This window comes from Cucurbita moschata, unplaced genomic scaffold (assembly GCF_002738365.1).
Source record: "Cucurbita moschata cultivar Rifu unplaced genomic scaffold, Cmos_1.0 Cmo_Scf00006, whole genome shotgun sequence".
NCBI lineage: Eukaryota > Viridiplantae > Streptophyta > Magnoliopsida > Cucurbitales > Cucurbitaceae > Cucurbita > Cucurbita moschata.
The window spans coordinates 184,607-206,192 of NW_019268522.1; the positions used below are offsets into that span (position 1 = coordinate 184,607).

The following is a 21,586-nucleotide window of genomic DNA, read 5'->3' on the forward strand; positions in this document are numbered from 1 at the left end:
TCCGACGACGATGTTGAACCCAAGAAAGAGCTCCAGTTGGGCGTAGCAAAGCTGGCACCAACTGGGGAGCCAATTCAACTGGAGGAGGAGCGAGTGGGCGCTCAGATCGGCGAAAGGGACGAGCAACACGAGCACCAGCAATGGATCCTTGACACAGGGGCAACAAACCATATGACCGGGGCTAGATCTGCGTTCTCCGAGCTCGACTCGGGGATCCGTGGGACGGTGAAATTCGGCGACGGCTCCGTCGTCGAGATCGAAGGGCGCGGCACCATCCTGTTCGTCAGTAAGGGAGGCGAGCATCGCAAGCTGACCGACGTCTACTTCATCCCGAGGCTCAAGGCTAACCTTGTGAGCCTGGGTCAGCTCGATGAGACAGGCTGCTTCATTTCCATCGAGCGCGGACTACTGAAAATCTGCGATAATCAACGACGGCTGCTCACGCAGGCAAGGCGCACCACAAACCGTCTTTACATCCTGGAGTTAGAGATAGACCAACCCGTTAGCCTCTCGGCCAAGACCGAAGAGGTATCTTGGAGGTGGCACGCAAGGTACGGACACTTAAACTTTCCTGCCCTAGAAAAGCTACAGAAGAAGGAGTTGGTGCACGGCTTGCCAGAAATCAAAGGCGTGAACAAGCTGTGCGACGGGTGCCTCATCGGCAAACAGAGGCGCACACCCTTTCCGTCTCGAACAGCCTACCGAGCCTATGAGCCATTGGAGCTTGTACACGGCGATATTTGCGGGCCCATCAAGCCGGCGACCCCAGGCGGTAAGAGTCTCTTCCTCCTGTTAGTCGATGACAAAAGCCGCTTCATGTGGCTGACTCTGCTGCAAGCGAAAAGTGAGGCGGCAGAGGCGGTTAAGCGCATTAAAGCGCGAGCGGAGGCCGAATGTGAGAAGAAGATGCGAGTGCTGCGCACAGACCGAGGCGGAGAATTCACCTCGGCAAGTTTCAATAAGTACTGCGACGAGATCGGCATACAACGGCACCTAACGGCGCCCTACTCCCCCCAACAGAACGGAGTGGTAGAGCGCCGAAATCAGACCATTGTCGGGACAGCGAGGTCATTGTTGGTGACGGCCGGGATGCCTGGGAGATTCTGGGGAGATTATCTCCTCAATCGGTCACCAACCCGAAGCCTCGACGGGAAGACGCCATATGAAGCCTGGTACAACAAAAAACCAACAGTACATCATTTTCGCGTGTTCGGCTGCGTCGCATACATGAAGGTAACACGTCCCCATCTCGCCAAGCTCGATCCCAGGGGGCTGAAGGTCGTCTTCATCGGCTACGAACCCGGGAGCAAGGCGTACAGACTCTATGATCCTGTGGGGGGGCGAGCTCACGTGTCTCGCGACGTCGTCTTCGACGAAAGCACCTTCTGGCAGTGGAATGACGTGATCGAGACAGACCGTAATCCAAATCAATTCACGGTGGAGTACCTCGTCACCGAGCCTGAAGAAGGAGGAGCCCAGCATCAGGAGACGTCACCGCCGCCAGCAGGTGCACCACCTGAACCAGTGGAATTCGCAACACCACGGACTGCGGATTCGACGCTGGATGCCGATCACGATACTGATCTGGAGGCTAGGTACCGGAGGATGGATGACCTAGTGGGAGGAGGTGAACCACCTGGACTAGCAGCGCGCGAGCTCGAGGAAGTGGCCGAACTACATGCCGTCAGTGCAGATGAACCAAACACCTTCGCCGAAGCAGAAAAGAACCCGTGCTGGCGGAAGGCAATGCAGGAGGAGATGACATCCATCACTGAGAACCAGACGTGGAGTCTGGAGGATATGCCACCGGGACACCGAGCCATAGGGCTCAAATGGGTCTTCAAACTGAAGCGCAACGAAAAAGGAGAAGTTGTGAAGCACAAGGCTCGTCTGGTGGCGAAGGGCTACGTCCAGAAGCAAGGAGTGGATTTCGAAGAGGTATTTGCGCCAGTAGCAAGGTTAGAATCCGTTCGTTTCCTGCTGGCAATTGCAGCACATCACTCTTGGGAGGTTCACCATATGGACGTAAAGTCTGCTTTCCTTAACGGAGAGTTGAAGGAGACCGTCTATGTTCGACAACCACCTGGCTTCCTGGATAACGACAACCCTAATAAGGTACTGCGCCTGCACAAAGCACTCTACGGGCTTCGACAAGCCCCACGAGCCTGGAACGCGAAGCTCGACAGTACCCTACTGTCACTGAATTTCAAACGTTGTGCCTCTGAGCATGGCATGTACACGTACGGCCACGGCAAAAAGCGACTGATCGTGGGAGTGTACGTCGACGACCTCATAATCACTGGAGGCGACGTGGGAGTCCTCGGAAGGTTCAAGAAGGAGATGTCGAAAAACTTCGAGATGAGCGATCTCGGTGTGCTCAGCTACTACCTCGGCATCGAAGTGCAACAGAACTCTTCTGGCATCTCCATCTGCCAAAGTGCATACGCGAGGAAGCTGCTGGACACAACTGGGCTTGTGGACAGTAATCCTACCAGGACGCCAATGGAGGCCCGACTTCAACTAAGGAAGGCCGGCACTACGACGACAGTCGACTCCACCAATTACCGCAGCATTGTCGGGAGTCTGCGCTATCTGGTAAACTTTCGTCCTGATCTTGCTTATTCTGTTGGATATGTGAGCAGGTTTATGGAAGCACCTAGGGAGGAGCATCTAGTGGCTGTCAAGCGCATCCTGCGCTATGTAGCCGGAACCAGAGGCTGGGGCGTAAGATACTGCGCTGGGAGCGAAAAGGAGAAACTCAAACTGGTCGACTACAGCGATAGTGACATGGCCGGTGACGTTGATGATCGTAAGAGCACCAGCGGAATGATCTACTTTCTCTCAGGCGGCGCGATCTGCTGGCAATCAACAAAACAGAAGGTAGTTGCTTTGTCTTCCTGCGAAGCAGAATACATCGCCGCTTCGATGGCAGCAACTCAAGGGATCTGGCTTGCACGACTAATGGAAGAACTCATCGGGAGAGAAAGCGATCCACCAATGCTATACGTAGACAACAAAGCTACGATCTCCCTGATCAAAAATCCAATTTTGCACGACCGGAGCAAGCACATAGAAACCAGATTCCACTACATTCGAGAATGTGCAGATCGAGGGCTCATCAAAATTGATTTCATCCGAACAGAGGAACAACTTGGAGACATTTTCACCAAGTCCCTGGCGCGGGTGAAATTTGAAGAACTACGCTCAAAGATCGGAGTTCAAATAATAAGGTACAGCTTTTAGGAGGAGATTGTTAAATAAAAGTTCTGCCTTATTTAGTTAGGTTTGTAAAAACATATGAGTTCACGCGAATGGAGGAGCGTGATTCTAGGGGCCATTGTTTTGGCAGAGTGGCGGAGTCTTCGTCCACTTATTCTATTTTTGTATATTTGGTTTTTCTATTTTTGTAATTAGATTTATTATTTAAACCATTCAACGGATGTAAAATAAATATATCGAGTCTTCAGCATTACCAGCGAATCTCTCTCTCTCTCCTTTTACTTCCGCTAATTTTTCCTTCGAAGAAACCTTCGGCCAATTTTTTCGTCGACATCCGATTTGCCAGAGTCAACATCCGAGCCGGGAAATCGCCTCTGTTTTGAACGACGGCAACGGCGGATTAAACATACCGGATTCTTGTTGCGTTCCAGCCTTGAGGACTACGAGGGAAACGGTGACGATTACGTGATCGGCGGATATGTCGGACCCGTCGGAAAAATGGATTCTCACCGGCGTTGGAACATTCCGGGCGTCTGGTTCGGGATGCCATTCGATTTTGGTGACATTTTTGTTCAATTGGACTAAACCAGGGGGAAGAATAGAGGCGATTGATTGGATTACGGTCGAATAGCCTTTGGGGATGGTGATTTCATCGCCGGGGAACACTTGGTACTCACTTTCCGCAACGAGATCCACCGTCGAGAGCTCTCCGGCGGAGGTGTAAGTTCTTTGGATGTTTTCATACATGGCGAAAATAGCTTCCTCGAGGGATTTTTGGTTCCATCCTTTACACTCGTTGAACTCGATTTCGCCATTTTTAGAAATCAAGTACGAATCAAGGCCTCGCCGGAGATAAGCTCCGATGCTGAGCTTGTCGGACTTTGCTTGCCGGAGAAAGTCGGAGTCGCCGGCGATTTTTCCCTGAGAGAAATCAATGAGGTTCGTGAAGAGAGAGGAAACGGGGTCGATGATGGCCGGCGAGATCTCGACGCCACCTTCTGCGACGGTAGTAGAGTGGGCGGACCAGGCGTTCATGAACTCCCATGGCTGGTCAGAATGAAGGGCGTTGATTTGATCGGCGATTTCATGAATTGGGCTGCCGCGGATACCGTGGATCCACGTGGCACCCATTTCTATTTTCTGGCCCATGAACTCCACGACGGAGATATCGAACAAATCCGCCGAACCGGGCGCCGTGTAGAGCCTATTCGCCGCCGTGAGTCCCGCCATTCCGGCGCCAATAATCACAATTTTCGCCTTCCTCTCCACCATGTTCTCAAGCTGCAATGAAGGAGAAAAAGAGATGTGGGTGAGAAAAACGAGTCACCGACTCCATGAAGGTATTTGTAATACCATTCTTATGTTTTATTATTTAAAAAATAAAAGGTCAAGAATGGTGCTTTTATTATAATCTTTATTAACCCAATGATGTTTCTAGGCGAAGCACGTTAATACCTAACATAAATTTGGACACAAGCACATTAATACCTCCCACTAGTTTGGAGCTAAGCATATTAAATTAAGATTTTTCATTAGGAAGGTCTCAAACTCTACATTTTAATTTTAAATTAACACATCAATTCGTTGGATATAAACTAAATTAAAATCTAGGTAATTAATATATATGTGAGTAAAATAAAAATAAATAAATTAAGGACACTTAAATTTAGAATATTACTAATCACACTTCAACACTCATCACAATTTATGTACTACACTCATTAATTTACTTTATGCACAGTCACGAACACATCCATTCTACCATCAAATTCAACCATATTGATTGAATTGATGACATGTCATTCCGTTCCAATTTATTGCATCATAATCGTAAGAAAAATCTTGAAAAAAAAAATTCAAAACTATGTCCTAATATATTTTTAAATATGCTTTTAGGTTCATTTTTTAGAATATCTTAAATAAGATATATATATATATATATATATACTAAAATAAAAAGTGTTAAAATTTCAATTTTGGGTTCATAAAATCTTAAAACATTTAATTTATTTTAAAAAAATCATTTTATATAATTATTATTTTTTTTTAGAATAAAGAAAAAATGGGAAGTTTATATATTTTATTTTTACAGTTTTCGATTTAGGGTTTTAAAATTTTCAGTATATAAAATCGGTTGGAGCTCTAGTAAGCGGCTGACTCAACCTGCGCACTCTCTTCGACTTGTTGCAGCGCAGGTCCGCTTCTTCTTCCACCTTTCACATCTTCTTTTTTCTTTCAATTTCATCATCTTCAATCTGGTTTTTTCCATTTTTGTGTATCTTATATCAACTGCATCCTTACTTTTGTTGCTGATTTCCGTTACTTTTGTAGATGGCGAACGTTCCGGGGCAGTTGGTGTGGGAAATCGTTAAGAAAAACAGCTCTTTCCTCGTTAAAGAGTTTGGAAGAGGCAATGCAGGTGTTCAATTCAGCAAAGAGCCAAACAACCTCTACAATCTCAACTCCTACAAGCATTCCGGTAAGAAAAACATCTTTTACTTGTTAAGTATAATCGTTTTGAACTTGAGGAAAATATGAGGAATCAGCTGCCATTTTTGTTCTGCACATTTCCTTCCGGAATGGTTATTGAATCTTGTTTTAGTTCTTAGAAAGTGTTGGGAGGATTTATCTTATTTTATTTGCGTTGTGGAATGTTTTTGGGGACTCTTTCAGGCTTAGCGAACCGTAAGACAGTGACCATTCAGGCAGGGGGCAAGGATTTGTCAATATTGATAGCGACAACAAAGACGAAGAAGCAGAATAAACCCGCGAGTTTGCTCCACAAGTCAATTACGAGGAAGGAATTTCCTCGCATGGTTAAGACTGTGACTAATCAGGTAACTCTCCACTTCATTTTTTAATTGATGCCCACTCAGATGTAATTCAATATTGGATGTTTGCTGATTCTGCCTGCATTTTTCATTGGTCGTGCTTGGTTAATCAGGGAATTATTATGCTATTAAGAAGCTGCCAATAATGATTTTCAATTTTGTAGTTTTTTAGAGATCGTAATTGAACTGAATTGCACTGTTACAGTGACAAGAAGCTAACATGTTAGAAGGGTCACTTTTGTAGTTGTATCTTTGTTATGCCTGTCTTCTAAGCTCAATTTTCCATCGTTAACCTGTTAACACCTAAGGAGGTCCTTTTTGTAGTGGCATCTTCAATGAAATCTGTTTGTTACACTTGGCTTCTGAGCATCAATTTAAATTTAGTAGATATGGTGTTGGATGGTAGAACTTGTTGAAAAGATGAAAGAACTTGTTGAAAAGATGAAAGAACTTGTTGGATGGTATGCGTCAGATTAGATTTTGCTAAATCAAATCTGTTTTTTCTGAATAATAATGAATAACCAAACTCTTATTGAGGAGTGAACTTGTTGGATGGTATGCAGGTGGCTGACAATTACTACCGCCCAGACTTGAAGAACGCTGCCCTTGCAAAGCTAAGCGCAGTTCATAGGAGCCTTAAGGTTGCCAGGTCTGGTGTGAAGAAGAGGAACAGGCAGGCCATTAAGACACGCGGTAGGAAGTGAATCAATGGCTTATAAGGGTTTTTTTTCTTCCACTACTACCAGCTTTTTCACTCAATTTTCCAGAGCTTTTCTTTAATTTTAAATTCTTATGTACACTACTTGAAATTTTCAGTGTAGCTTTGAAAGGATTAGTTTAAGTATTAAACATTGAATTGATATCAAGACTAAAAAATTTGTACCCTCCAGAGCTCCTTGAAGGTTTATGATGATCGAATTCTTTTACTCTTTACATCATCCAACAATACCCTTTGGCTGACTCCATATCCATAATAGTAAAATCTTAGAATGACTTTTCACATACCAAATAAGCTCTTCCACTAATAATCCTGATGTTTCAATAACTAGAAAGCTCAGTGTAGTAACCCAAAACATTTAAATTCAATAGTTTATAAGACCAGGAACGGTAAGGTAAGTTAATAGGTATAAGAAAAAATCTCCAACAACTGCAATTAAATATGATCGTCTCCTTCCATTAAACAGATCAAAACTACAACCTGACCTCATCTTGAAAACAAAAACAAAGACAATTCAATCATCTTCCTCAATGACTTTAGTCCCGAGTCCCTTAAGTCCGTCAGCAGAGATTTCTGCAACGGTAACGAGGGAGTACAACTCCTCCTTGGCATCTTCATCATCGTTCCTCTTCCGAGCAATGCGAACTCTGATTCTTCTAGGCACACTCCTGATTCCCCTGCTCCAGATATGCTTGTTCAACTTCACATCCACTCTCACGTCCTTTGTTCCCATAGCCTTCTCAGCAAATCTCCTGATCTCCTTGATGGCCTTTGGGGCCTTCTTCTTAAAGGTGCTGTTCATTCACAAGCAGCAAGCAAGGGCTGATAAGTAACAAACAAATTAAATGGAAATTCATGTTAGTTCTCTAACATGAACAAACAATAATGGTATCAAAACCAATCCCAACTATGCTCTCTGTCTCTAAATATAGCAATGAGGCAGTCAGAGAAATGCACATCATGGGAACGAATTCAAGAAGAAACTAATAAGACAATGGTTGTAACATATAAGTTATCCTTTCCTCAGCCAGTACCTAAATCTCAAACCTCACATTGCAATCGATAGTCGGAAATAAACACTGAACTAATACCAATCCAATAAAATCTAGATGAATTCTTAGAACTTAGAAGGGCAGCTATAATGAACGTACCAGCCATGAAGGCGCTTGTGAAGGTTAATGGTGTACTCTCTGGTAACAACCTCCTCCTTTCTGCCTTTGGTCTTCTCCACCATTTTAAATCACAACTAAAACACCTGTACACGATAAACTTGTAATCAGAACTCCACCAAAAATGAAATGAAAAGGATAACTGTTGCCGATTTCAAACGTCCAAAGTTGAAGACAAGCGGAAACAAAGGATTAAGCAACCGAGGAGACATCTTCAGGGTTTAGAGTAAGACCTGGCGATCGGCGCGAAAAGTGGACTCCAACAAAAGAGATGATCTTCGAGAGCACAAAAAAACCCTAATCTGAAATTTATATAGAGGTTTGGTCCATGGATTTTGTGAATAAGCCGTATCAAAATTTACCCACAATCGTTTCGTCGAGTTTGGGCCCCAAAATAGGCTAGGTTTTATAAGGTATTATTGGGCTACGCTTTCAAAACATGGGCTTTCTGGGTCGATAAGATATAATTGGTCTGGTCTTTTAAAACACGGGCTTTCCTCAAGTTTGGGCCTCAAAGTGGATCGATAAGGGCCAGGCTTTAAACAACATGGGCTTTCGTCCATTTTGGGCCTAAAAACGGATCAATAAGGTAAATTGGGCTGGGCTTTTACAACACGGGCTATTTCGGCATCAAAATGGCTCGCTAAGGTATAATTCGGCTGGGCTTTTAAAAATGGGCTTTCGTCAAGTTTGGGCCTCAATATGGATCGATAAGGTATAATTGGGCTGGGCCTTTAAAACATGGGCTTTCGTCCAGTTTGGGCCTCAATATGGATCGATAAGGTTTAATTGGGCCGGGCTCTTAAAACATGGCCTTTCGTCCAGTTTGGGCCTCAAAACGGATCGCTATACAATTGGGCTGGGCCTTTAAAAACATGGCCTTTCTTCCAGTTTGGGCCTCAATATGGATTGATAAGGTTTAATTGGGCCGGGCTTTCGTCCAGTTTGGGCCTCAAAATGGATCGCTATATAATTGGGCTGGTCCTATAAAACATGGGCTTTCGTCCAGTTTGGGCCTCAGAAAGGATGGTTAAGGTTTAATTGGGCCGGGGTTTTCAAACATGGGCTTTCGTCCAGTTTGGGCCTCAAAACGATCGCTATATAGTTGGGCTGGGCCTTTAAAACATGGGCTTTCGTCCAGTTTGGGCCTAGATATGGATCGATAACGTATAATTGGGCCGGGCTTTTTTAAAACATGGGCTTTCGTCCTGTTTGGGTCTCTAAAGATCGTTAAGGTATAATTGGGCTGGGCCTATAAAATATGGCCTGTCGTCCAGTTTCGGCCTCTAATGGATCGTTATGGTATAATTCGGCTGGGCTTTTCAAACATGGGCTTTCGTCCAGTTTGGGCCTCAAAACGGATCGTTATAAAATTGGGCTGGGCCTTAAAAACATGGGCTCTCGTCCAGTTTGGGCCTCGATATGGATCGATAAGGTCTAATTGGGCAGGGCTTTTTAAAACATGGGCTTTCATTCAGTTTGGGCCTCAGAAAGGATTGCTAATGTTTAATTGGGCCGGGCTTTTTCAAACATGGGCTTTCGTCCAGTTTGGGCCTCAAAACGATCGCTATATAATTGGGCCGGGCCTTTAAAACATGGGCTTTCGTCCAGTTTGGGCCTCAATACGGATCGATAAGGTTTAATTGGGCCGGGCTTTTCAAACATGGGCTTTCGTCCAGTTTGGGCCTCAAAAACGGATCGCTATACAATTGGGCTGGGCCTTCAAAACATGGCCTTTCGTCCAGTTTTGGGCCTCAATAATGGATCGATAATGTTTAATTGGGCCGGGCATTTAAAAGATGGGCTTTCGTCCAGTTTGGGCCTCAAAACGGATCGCTATACAATTGGGCTGTGCCTTAAAAAACATGGCCTTTCTTCCAGTTTGGGCCTCAATATGGATCGATAAGGTTTAATTGGGCCGGGCTTTCGTCCAGTTTGGGCCTCAATATGGATCGCTATATAATTGGGCTGGGCCTTTAAAACATGGGCTTTCGTCCAGTTTGGGCCTCAGAAAGGATGGTGAAGGTTTAATTGGGCCGGGGTTTTCAAACATGGGCTTTCGTCCAGTTTGGGCCTTAAAACGATCGCTATATAGTTGGGCTGGGCCTTTAAAACATGGGCTTTCGTCCAGTTCGGGCCTAGATATGGATCGATAAGGTATAATTGGGCCGGGCTTTTTTAAAACATGGGCTTTCGTCATGTTTGGGTCTCTAAAGATCGTTAAGGTATAATTGGGCTGGGCCTTTAAAACATGGGCTGTCGTCCAGTTTGGGCCTCTAAAGGATCGGTATGGTATAATTCGGCTGGGCTTTTCAAACATGGGCTTTCGTCCAGTTTGGGCCTCAAAACTGATCGTTATACAATTGGGCTGGGCCTTAAAAACATGGGCTCTCGTCCAGTTTGGGCCTCGATATGGATCGATAAGGTCTAATTGGGCCGGGCTTTTTTAAAATATGGGCTTTCATTCAGTTTGGGCCTCAGAAAGGATTGCTAATGTTTAATTGGGCCGGGCTTTTTCAAACATGGGCTTTCGTCCAGTTTGGGCCTCAAAACGATCGCTATATAATTGGGCTGGGCCTTTAAAACATGGGCTTTCGTCCAGTTTGGGCCTAGATATGGATCGATAAGGTATAATTGGGCCGGGCTTTTTAAAACATGGGCTTTCGTCTTGTTTGGGTCTCTAAAGATCGTTAAGGTATAATTGGGCTGGGCCTTTAAAACATGGGCTTTCGTCCAGTTTGGGCCTCAATATGGATCGGTAATGTATAATTGGGCTCGGCTGTTTAAAACATGGGCTTTCGTCGAGTTTTGGCCTCACAATGTATCGATATGGTATAAGTGGGCTGGGCTTTTAAAACACGGTCTAGTCTGGTCCTCAAAATGGATCGAAAAGGCATAAGTGGGCTGTGCTTTTCAAACATAGTCTTTTGTACAATTTGGGCCTCAAAATGGAAGCATGCCCTTGAAAACCTGGGCCAACAAAATAAATGGCTAATTTCTAATAGTTCAATAAGAAAATAACTTATATTCGACATAATAACACAAGCCATTATCAAGCTAGCCATAGTCGACATCCTACAGCTGCTTGGCCATAGTTGACACCATTTTTACGGCAAAATGTCTATGCATTTAGATCCTAGTTCAAGAAATCCAAAAGAGAATATATCCTAATACTGACTTCTTTCCTCTGGCCCTTTCCTACAGTGACAAATACACTAATTCATATGGTACAAGGAATTGTGATACATTAGTCAAGATTCAAGGTCGAAGAACTCAGAAAGTTATGGCAAACTTTCCTCGATTCTGGAAAAAAACCCTGGTAATCTGTTCATTCCAATTAATGGGGGACGAATAATAAACAAGCCGCTGCTTCAGTGAACAGATTTTTGTGAAAAGAGAGCTCAAAAAAGGCGTGATATGTTCGGGAATTAATCTGCAGATACCTTTTGTGCAATCAGCTTGATTTCTTTCACTCTATCGTCTACTAACTTTTTGAGTTGTTCTTCTTGATTAGCCCGGGATTCATCCGCCTCAATGCTAGTCGCATTGCTAGTTGATCTGAACATTACAAATGACATCTCTTGATCGTAATCAGTAGGAACATCAATCACTTGTTTCCCTTCGGCGTCTGAGCTTTCACCAATCAATTCATCTCGCATTCTACTTGAAACTGCAAGAATAAAATCTTCCATGTGCTTGTCGGGTTCGAGACCTAAAAAGACTAGTATCTCCCAACAGTGTAAGAACTGTTCCTTCGTAATTTTCAAACTTTTTCTAACATCTACAATAGCTGCAGTTGGGGGTAAAAGCGGAGGGAAGGAAACCTTCTTTGATAGCTTCCCTAGTTTAAATTGCGAAACGGCAGATTCTACAGCTTCTTGAATAGGGCCAAATCCCCGCAGACGTTTAACATCAATGCAAGTTCGCATCTGTAGTAGCTGACTTAATGGCTCTTCAATGGTGAAGTCATAAACATTTTCTGATATTGCAACATTGTTCAGCACCTCTAAAAGGAAACACCCAAAGCCCTTACGCTGGTAAGGAGGGAGAATAAGTATCTGAATAAAATGCCAGACATCAGTAAATGGTTATGCGAGGAAAATGAAAAAAAGGCATAAAACACCGCAATTCATTAACTAGACTCGACCCCAAGTAGCAGATAAAAATACTAAACCTGGCTCAGACGCAAGCGAGAACTGTCAGGATAATGGTAGAAGCGATAAAGGGCAGCAAATCCTAGCAATGTAGGATGTGTTTGCCCCTTTTGATCATTGTTCTTCTGAATAAGGACATACAACTCCCATCTTGGATCAGAAACATCAATAGGGCTGCTACCTAATTATATTTAAAACAAAAAAAATGACATTTTAGGTTCTAAACTTGATCAGTCTCTGGAACATAAAAGAAATTTCCGATGATAAAATTAAATGAGACATCGAATAAGACAAGAAATACCATCAATAAGAAGAAGAGCAAGAGGAACCAAGCGACTATAGAGGTTTCTTCCAGCCATATTGTCCATAGCCAATCGAAAGACCTGGATCAGAAGGTAATCAGACAAACCAAGTCAATAAACTTTGAATTACATCACCTGATAAAACAGCAGAAGTTTATTTTCATTTCCTTGACCAACTTAATCAATAAACTAGCTAGACGTGGGGAAATCAAGATAGAGATACAATAAATTCCTCTTAAGAACCATGTTCCATAGCCTGGATGATAAAAACCACTATCTTACATGGTAATGGGGAGAAAGAACACTAGATTACAGCATTCTAGGACGGTCTTTAGGATTCCCTACACCGAAGTAATATAAAACCAACAGTAAGGATGAACAGGATAGGACACTAGCTGTTGCTACAACAATATAAGATGACATAACAGCACAAGAACGTTGAGAGTGTTTTTTTATCTCAAAGCCAGATTAAGATTACCATACTGTCAAAGAGCTAGATAGAAAAAGCGTACTAAAAAGGCACTTTCCATGGTAACATCCAAGAAACAAGTTTTCACTATAACAGAGTAACATAGAACTCGAACAAGGAAAGAACCTCCAAATCAGAATTATCTGCTTGTAAATGGAAGTTAGAACTGAAAAATTGCCCGTTGGAGGAATCTTTAGGATACAGTACTTCTCCATCTGCAACCAGGGATCTGCAATATTTATTTAAAATGGGAAAAACACATCATCTGATAAGATATGAGAACCAATGACAAAGAGAGGGCAACAGAGTACATAGTTAAGGTTTATATACAAAAAAGAAAAATCAATGATAAAGATGTAACGGACATTGATAATTACCCAATAAAATTGACATCCTTCGAAAAAGTTTGAAGGAATTCATCTTTGTTGTCCACAAGAGTCTCGGCAAATATATTCTGTTAAAAAAGCGAGTCTAACTATCAAAATAATCTCTATGTACCAATAAATAACTGGATCGTGAATCCTGTACTTCAAAATGTTCACCTGAAGAGCAGACTTCAGATCTGTAATACCCTTACCGCCCTATAACAAGAAAGAAAAATATTTACTGCCATGTCCAAAAACAGAAGAACAGGGAAAACTAATGCATTCAAGAGGGGAAAAGAAAAGGAAAAAAAACGAAAAGCACTTACATCAGACGTACTCTCGAAAACAATATCCGCATAGGCCTGAAATGAGACGATGCTGAACCATACAGTAATCTGCAAAAAACATGGAACATAAGAATATAGCCAGCACCAACCTCGATCCATTTTGGATAAATATATCATTCCACAAACAATACAAGCCAAAAACTTTATTCTAAACAGATCCAAGCGTTTACCTCCAAACCTTGGTAACCATAAATCTTTCCCTCTTCGTCATCAAAGAAGTTGCTCAAGTCAACTGGGTCAATACAAAGACTATCTGTACTTCCCACTTCCTCTTTGGTGCAAACTACAACAACACACAAACATAAAAATGATGAATAAAATGCTCAAACTAATCGTTTGCTCGCAACTCCAAACACCAGATTTCCAACCAACCCAACCCATAACACAGCATAAGACTATGCAACAGGCAACGCTACTAATTTATCGTGAGAAGGGCCTGTACCTATGGAAATGCACAAAATTCGTCGCAAACCAGAGAGTGCAGTAATAATTTTCAATTTAGAAATGTCCTATTAAAAAACACAATTAAAAAATGAGCCCTGTACACGTCGTCTGAAAGATCAATTCAACTGAACCACGTGGACTCTAAAACATGCACGGAGTTAAAAAGTATCGACGAAAATGAAAAATCTATCCCAAGCGAAGCACAGGCAAATTCAAACAAAATCGCTTTGAAATCGAACAGTTAAGAAAGCGAAATAGCCATACCAAGGTAGATTTTGATGCAATCTTTTGCTGCAACACCAGTATCTGCGCGACACCGAGAGATACAAAGAGAAAACGGAACAGGTTCCAGTGAGCTATCAAGGGAGGGAGAAGCTGTAAATTAACGAAATGAAGAAGCGAAATTGAGCTGAAGGAGTGTGAGAAAAAAAGAGGAGAGAAATTACCGATGGCGGAGAAGACGACGCGACGCTTTTTCTTAGTTTTGGAGCATGGATCAGCAGAGGCTTGTTGCTTCTGTCCCATCTTGGATTAGGGTTTACTGAGCGGGAAAAGTGAAGTCGAGGCGCGGGAAATTCGTCCAGACAAACCGAACGGAGTGAGCTATATATATATATATAGTGGACAGCCTGAGATGTCTTCGTAGCGTGCATTTCACGTGCTGTCGAATGCCGGGGCTATACGCCGATTTGGGCCGGCCCATCGGGTTCACATGTCTCATCCCGCGTCATTTCGAAAACTTTTCTTTTTTTATTTAATTTCTTTTTTATTTTTTCTTCAAGAAAAACAAAAACTTATCCCGCGATTGTAAAATCAAATAAAAATTGTCAAAAGACAGAGGAAAACCCTAACTGCTCTGCTCCCCGCTTCTTTTTCTTCTTCTCGCCGTCGCCGTCTCCTCATCCGTTTAACCAGTGCCGCCGCCCCGCCGTCGTCTTTCTCCTGTTCTTGCCACCGCAGACTTCTTCCTCTAAGGAGTTTTGCTCTGGTTTTCTACTCTGTTGTTGCAGGTATTCCCCCAATCTTCGTCTATGTCTTTCTTCTCACTTGAAAACGCAAATTAGAACTTATTGAATGGAGGGTTTTTTTTTTTAAAGAACAGCGGGATAGCAACAAATTTGTGTTTGTCTGTTCTGATTCGGACATGATCAGTCATATCTCTTTTCATTCCTAAGTCGACTATGCTCTATAATTGTGTTCATTCAATGCTGCTGCTATTTCTTTAACAGAGGCAGGCATTTCCTCATGCCATGAGAGTTTCTTCAGGAGCCAGATGCTACAAATCATTTCACTCTTCAAACTTCCACCGGACGTGTCCAAAACTTCCAATAAACTCTAATTGGGTTAGTTGTACAGTTTCTTCATCTGGGTCATGTCAGAGCTTTCATGTTAATTTCTCTCTGGCCAACCTTATGAGCCTTTCAATTCGTAGTCAACATTGCTCTCCAGAAATTAGGAAATTAGTAAGCCGCAAATTGAGCTTACCTGCTTTGACCATTGAATCTTCTCTGAAATCTCGAACTTATTCGAGCTCCCATTCAATTAAAGACGAAGGAGTGAAATCTAGGGATAAGCTTCCTTGGTTAGCAGCAACAAACAGTTTTGAGAAGGCGAGATGGTCGGATAAATCAACAACAAAGAAGAGAGGGGATCGATCGTCGTGGAAGGAATCAAATTCTGGGTCAGAAAAGAAGACATTTGGGAAAAGGGGTAATAGGGCATCTGGGGATGAACCAGAAAAGAGATATGGCAAAGCACCTGTTGGAAGCACTTACCGTTCTTCTTGGGAGGTCTCTGCAGAGAAGTTTGCTACACAACGCATGGAGTATGCAGAGGAAAGAAGAGAAAGTAGGAGGGGAAGAGTTGATAATGAGGAGCAGCGAAACCGTGATGTGGAAGTAGAAGATGAAGAAACGGAGGCCATTGCTGATCCGAGATGGGATAAGATCAAAACTAAATTTGAGAGACCTGAGTTTCAGAGATGGAATAAACAGGAAAGCTGGAGTAGAAAAACATGGAAGGAAGCTTCTGAATCCACTCTGCCTAAAATGGTTGGTGAAGGTGTTTATGGGGTTGGACCAGTGTTGGCTGCTTTGTCAGCTGGAAGAAGAGAGTTCTATGCATTGTATATGCAAGAAGGACTCGACTTGAACAACAATAACAAGAAGAAGAAAGACAAGAAAGGGTTTGAGAAAGTTCTTAGGTTGGCTGAAAGGAATGCGTTAACCGTAAAGGAAATATCGAAGCATGATTTGAATATGCTTTCGGATAACCGTCCACATCAAGGTCTTGTGCTAGACGCCTCTCCCTTGGAAATGGTAAAAATAATGGAGTTGGATCCTGTCTCACTTGAAGAAGACAAAGGCTTGCTATGGTTAGCGTTGGACGAAGTTACAGACCCTCAAAACTTGGGGGCGATAATAAGATCGGCTTATTTCTTTGGTGCGTCGGGGGTTGTGTTATGTGCAAAGAATTCAGCTCCATTAAGTGGTGTTGTTAGTAAAGCTAGTGCTGGTTCGCTCGAGTTGATGGAGCTTAGGTATTGTAAGAACATGATGCAATTCTTAACATCCTCGGCTGAGAACGGTTGGCGAGTCCTTGGAGCTTCGGTTTCTTCTAAATCCATTGATTTGGAAGAGGTACCACCGGGGGCACCAACAATCCTAGTGTTGGGCAGTGAAGGCACTGGTTTGAGGCCCTTGGTGGAGAGATCTTGTTCACAGCTTGTTAAAATACCTGGGAATATTCCAGTTGATATAGCAACGGATAAAGAAAATGACAACGAAACAACACAACCAACAAAGGAAAGCTCGGTTGACGAGTTTCGATCCTTCATGGCTGTGGAGAGCTTAAACGTCAGCGTTGCAGCAGGCGTGCTTGTTCACCACCTAATTGGAAGCAATTACAAGAATGAATCGTATGAAACCTCCTCTATTTAACACATTCATTATTATTAGAGTAGATCCATTCACTTTTAGTTCCCAGTTGGTGTTGCAGTCGAATGATGTGGGTTTTATGATTTCTTATAATTATCTGACCTCGTGGTTGAAATATGTCTCAAATAGTAGAACTTGATTTTTATCTCAAATAGTATATATGGACTGGCCTAGTTTCAGCACTCAAGTAAATTCCAAGGATGCCAGTGTAGGGGTTGGGTAGAAAAAGAACAATTCATAAACGGCAGGTTGACAACTAAGGCAACTAAACTCATCAATACCTAAAGTCAAAACTTATATATAGTAAACAAACATGCCATTTTTATTATAAGTCAAAGAAATTATAATTACTCAAATATTACCTAGATTTCCCAATAATTTAAAATTGAAGATTCGTATAAGATTTTTAGATGATTTTAAGATGAAGATCCCAGTAATTTTGCACCTTTATATATACATTGTCTTGCCGCAGGGAAGGGTAATTTGTGTAAAATTTCAATCAAACGCTTAGAAGATTCGGATGCAATCTGCCAGAAGATGATACTCGTATGCACCACCTGCAATGTCCAATTAAAATTCAGCTCTCTGCTCCATAAAAGGTAATCTTTTAAGATAAAACAACGTTCAACTACAAATTTAGAGTACTTGGACTTGAACAGTGTGATTATAGAAAGTTAATCGGAGCTCATTCAGCTTAAGATTGGGCTACGGAACAAACCTGGTTAGAGGGCCATCTCAGCTTGCAGAGCTGCCAGCTCGTCTTCTTCCGCAGTTCTCTTCTGTGGAACAGGGCGAGCAGGAACTCGGCCTGACGGGACTGAGACAGGTCCAGCAGGAGCCGTTGAGGCTGGCTGGAGAAGTTGTTCTTCCAACTCAGCACTTTCAAGCTCTTCCAGTTCTGCCTCCAATTCATCCTGATTACACCACCATTGTTAATAGATGAATTGTGCGACATAAGCAAATACCAGGAAAGGCCAAGAAACAAGCCAAAGATGAAGTACCTCATCGAAATCAGCTGCAGCACCAATTGGAGTTGACAGCGCCTCCTGTATCTGTTTCATATTCTCAGTCTGCTCATTGATCTCATCCATCGTCTTGTCCACATCATCAATGTTTCTGGAGAAGAAAGTTTCAAATAATCAGCCTACATTTTTAAAATAAGTACGGTTCCAAATTTCACAACCTCGGTTAAAGAAATAAAACATGAAACAAACTTTCACAAATTATTTCATTTTTCAGTTGCCATTGCAAGTAATGCTTAATGGTAATGGCTAACTTTCTCAAGATTGGTTAGCTTAACATCAATAACTAGATGAACGAAGTGCATAAATAAGTTGAGCAATATTTTGTACAGTTTTTTTTTTTTTTTTTTTTCATTTTCCGGCTTAGGCAATAGTAATGTTAATAGTTGTGCTAAAAGATCGATTGTAAAGACAAAAAGAATGTTAGGCAGAAAGAAAGCAAATCAAATAAATATTAGGCATACGTTGCTTTCTGCATGGCCTTCATTGCAGATGCTCCTGTTCTCAAAGCATCGACAGTCTCCGTTGTAGCTTTTGCGCCTTCTAACATAATCATCTGCAAAAGTTTAAAAAATTGTTAATAAAGTAGAAGGTTGATTTCAATACAGTTAACTGAAAGTACAAGAAATAAATGTCTCATCAATCAGTAAATAACGACTCCAGCTCACCTGATCATGGATACGCAATTGGAAATTTCCAAGTTGCTCTACTTGCTGTTCATAAAGCCTTTTCCTCTTCAAACATTGTATGGCCGCTGCAACCAATTCTAATGACTATGAATCGAATCTTTCAATTTAATATCATTAATTTTTTCTTTCAGATCTAACTAATTGATTAAACTAATTAAATTGTCAGGAAGGAAACCTATAAACAACAATTCTTGTAAAGAACAAATGTTCGAGTTATAAACAGAACTATTTCATATCCTAGACATTTAATCCTAATATTTGATATTCATATCCAATAAACAAAACGATCCAAATGGGTTGGCAAATAAGAACACGAGGTAATATAGAGATAGAAGGATAGGGAACAGCAAAAATTACAATGATTTTAAAAATATTAAATAAATCAACAAGAATGAAAAGGAACAAACTATAGAGCCCAAAAAAGCAGACAGAATAAACTCCAAAAATGCAGCTCAGACTAAAATAGACATGAAATATAAAATTAAAACCCATTTGAAAGTGATATCCAAAACACTGATAAAGATAAGAACAAGGAAAATCACAAAACTCCAAAAATGAAAGAAAGCTCAAACGAAGATTTGAAATAAACAAAGCTACAAATGTATGGCCATCATAAACTACAACAAAAAATATTGGGATACATTGCAACCATCAGTCACAAAGACTGGCAACAAAACACAAGAAAAATCATCCTCCAAAAAATGCACGAGGCTACTTCATCAATTGAGGATGTAGAGTAGAATAATTCATCAAGCACAAGATTTTCCTAATAAGGAAATGAACAAAAAAAAGTAGATGGAGGATTCAGTAATAAATTCTGCGGAGTATCACATTGCAATATACAGACATAAGCACAACTTGCATTTGACCATAGAATGGCAGTACCATCAAATTAACACTCCAGAGCGGAGAAAACGGGGGTTAATTAAATCTTATTCACACTTCACATGTGAACAAATACTCAAAAAAGGAATAAAAATTAATACCAAGAAGCATTTGACCATAGAAGAGATCACCCAATTACATAACACACCTCGTTTATTCTTCACTCTTGTGAATTCTTTAGCTTTTTCAACCTCTGCAGCAGCCTTCTTAATAAGAACGTTCTCTTTCTTCTCCAGCATTTCAAGTGTCTAAACAGATAATCCCAGACGATGAAAAGGAAGCAATTAAATCAAACAACGCCGGACAATGAAGTGCACAAAAATATCGGTATCAATTAAGAAAAGCTTAGTCGGACTACAAAAATCTACGCAACCACAATTTTAGACGCAATTCCAAAGAACGGCAGCATTGTAGTACACAGGTTTCCTTTCTTACATAAGCGAAATTTCACCTAAAGAACGGCAGTAACTACGACATTTCAACTGGAAAATTACGAGTTAAAAAATCCAAATAAGACGATAATTTCAACTGGAAACCAATAACTACGACATTATAAACACTAATACTCGGTCAAGGAGAACCAATTACTACGACGTCATAAACACTAGTACTCTATCAATGAGAACAAGTTAATACGACGTCATAAACACAAATACTCCGTCAAGTAGAACCAATTACTACCCCGTCATATACACTAATTTTTGGAAAAGACGAGGAAAAAACGGAATGATCGAGAAGCCAAGAATCCATCAAGATCGATGAAATAGGTTCAGAACAAGTGAGAAAAGGAAAAGATCATTTCCATACAAAGAATATCAAAAACAATAAAACATCGAAGTAAAACATACCTCATTCAACTTGTCTAACGTAGCCAAAGCATTGGCTTCTTGTTTAGGTTTACCAAAAAGCCTGTTTAACATTGTTTAAGCTAAGAAAAAAGAATCGCCCCTCGATCTGCAACAACGAAATCAAAGACAAAATGAATTCCTCAAGAAGAGAAATCGCCCTGCCGATCAACTTCGATACGATTCAAAAAAAAAAAATCAATGCCAACAAGAAAGGAATCGAGAAACCAGCGAGAGATTGAGACGGAAAGATGATAATCAGAGACAGATTTATACCAACCAGAATGAAATGAAAGAATTTGTGAAGAAATTTGAAGTAGAAAGGGTTTCTTCCAAGGCGCTCCAGAACAGGAAGGACGAAGATTTGGAGTTCCCTCTCTTCCCGTCGCTGTTTGTCCACCACACGCGGCAATGTATTTAATTGGTTCCCGTGTATCAAAACGACCGATTATTCACTCCGCCAATTCATTTTAAACAGGATTTATGGGCCGGGCCCAATCAGTAACTAAAATGGACTCGGCCCATTATCTTACTTGGGCTTCAGAACATTATATGGGCCAACCAGGTCAGTTACCGACAAGCCCAGTGATACGTACAAAATAACAAATTAAACTGTCCAATATACCCTACCATGATCCAAACCTATTACAAATGTACCATAGACGATATACACTAGTAGTGGACTTGAGCGGTTACAAATGATACTACGGGCAAGTTTCGAGCAATGTGCTAGCGAGTATGCTGGTCCCAAAGGTGGTAGATTATGAAATCCGACATCGATTTTAGAGGATAACGAAACATTTCTTATAAAAATATAGAAATTTCTATATAAGATACGCATTTTTTTTTATTTTGAAAAATCCTAAAATAATAATATCTAATCACTATATTTTTATGGATTTATAAATTTTTAAAAAAAAAAACCAAAAACAAAAACTATGACAATATCCTATACAGCTTGTCAAGATGTCACTTCAACTTTTGCACAGTCCACACGAGTATCATATATTATTATTTAATTGAATCTAAATTTATTTGAATAATATTCTTTTTTTGTGTGTTAGGTATGAAATCCCCGAAATAATCGCCATTTTTTAATGTAGACGAAAATAGACAACTGCTAAGATTACTTCGGGTGACCGAAACTCGATGACTGTCGACAATTTCCACTACACAACTTACCTACTCCTT

General features: G+C 41.4%; 5 protein-coding genes, 1 non-coding gene and 1 pseudogene across 9 annotated transcripts; 3 read left to right on the plus strand and 4 right to left on the minus strand.

Moving 5' to 3' along the window:
* LOC111444428 overlaps positions 1 to 4,554 on the minus strand; it is an 8,762-nt pseudogene extending 4,208 nt beyond the window's left edge.
* Positions 4,555 to 5,305: 751 nt separating this feature from the next.
* LOC111444289 (60S ribosomal protein L28-2-like) lies at positions 5,306 to 6,931 on the plus strand. Its single transcript, XM_023082329.1, has 4 exons — positions 5,306 to 5,414; positions 5,551 to 5,698; positions 5,893 to 6,056; positions 6,614 to 6,931. Exons 2-4 carry the CDS (start codon positions 5,551 to 5,553, stop codon positions 6,752 to 6,754), a joined length of 453 nt encoding a protein of 150 aa, XP_022938097.1. The 5' UTR covers positions 5,306 to 5,414; the 3' UTR covers positions 6,755 to 6,931.
* LOC111444489 lies at positions 6,329 to 6,421 on the plus strand. Its single transcript, XR_002710713.1, has one exon. It is a non-coding gene; the product is annotated as a small nucleolar RNA R24 (small nucleolar RNA).
* Positions 6,932 to 7,113: 182 nt separating the features above from the next.
* LOC111444290 (60S ribosomal protein L31-like) lies at positions 7,114 to 8,295 on the minus strand. Its single transcript, XM_023082330.1, has 3 exons — positions 8,171 to 8,295; positions 7,920 to 8,023; positions 7,114 to 7,562 (listed from the first exon to the last, which is right to left on the minus strand). Exons 2-3 carry the CDS (start codon positions 8,000 to 8,002, stop codon positions 7,283 to 7,285), a joined length of 363 nt encoding a protein of 120 aa, XP_022938098.1. The 5' UTR covers positions 8,003 to 8,023; positions 8,171 to 8,295; the 3' UTR covers positions 7,114 to 7,282.
* A 2,644-nt stretch (positions 8,296 to 10,939) lies between these two features.
* LOC111444127 (histone acetyltransferase type B catalytic subunit-like) lies at positions 10,940 to 14,614 on the minus strand. The gene is made up of 10 exons (XM_023082095.1): positions 14,465 to 14,614; positions 14,283 to 14,324; positions 13,745 to 13,857; positions 13,554 to 13,622; positions 13,405 to 13,443; positions 13,240 to 13,316; positions 12,989 to 13,091; positions 12,393 to 12,474; positions 12,112 to 12,272; positions 10,940 to 11,995 (listed from the first exon to the last, which is right to left on the minus strand). The coding sequence occupies exons 1-10, from the start codon at positions 14,541 to 14,543 to the stop codon at positions 11,366 to 11,368; spliced, it is 1,395 nt and encodes a 464-aa protein (XP_022937863.1). The 5' UTR covers positions 14,544 to 14,614; the 3' UTR covers positions 10,940 to 11,365.
* A 189-nt stretch (positions 14,615 to 14,803) lies between these two features.
* Positions 14,804 to 17,044, plus strand: LOC111444126 (rRNA methyltransferase 1, mitochondrial). Its single transcript, XM_023082094.1, has 2 exons — positions 14,804 to 15,028; positions 15,248 to 17,044. Exon 2 carries the CDS (start codon positions 15,269 to 15,271, stop codon positions 16,955 to 16,957), a length of 1,689 nt encoding a protein of 562 aa, XP_022937862.1. The 5' UTR covers positions 14,804 to 15,028; positions 15,248 to 15,268; the 3' UTR covers positions 16,958 to 17,044.
* Positions 17,045 to 17,301: 257 nt separating this feature from the next.
* Positions 17,302 to 20,829, minus strand: LOC111444128 (vacuolar protein sorting-associated protein 32 homolog 2). Of its 4 annotated transcripts, none has more exons than XM_023082097.1 (8): positions 20,676 to 20,829; positions 20,399 to 20,504; positions 19,699 to 19,798; positions 18,645 to 18,730; positions 18,441 to 18,532; positions 17,956 to 18,070; positions 17,673 to 17,868; positions 17,302 to 17,511 (listed from the first exon to the last, which is right to left on the minus strand). In XM_023082097.1, exons 2-7 carry the CDS (start codon positions 20,468 to 20,470, stop codon positions 17,677 to 17,679), a joined length of 657 nt encoding a protein of 218 aa, XP_022937865.1. In that variant the 5' UTR covers positions 20,471 to 20,504; positions 20,676 to 20,829; the 3' UTR covers positions 17,302 to 17,511; positions 17,673 to 17,676. The 4 variants fall into 4 exon arrangements, with proteins under 4 accessions (XP_022937865.1, XP_022937864.1, XP_022937867.1 ...); XM_023082096.1 differs by having other exon boundaries at positions 20,672 to 20,820; XM_023082099.1 differs by having other exon boundaries at positions 20,661 to 20,820.
* Positions 20,830 to 21,586: the final 757 nt, after the last annotated feature.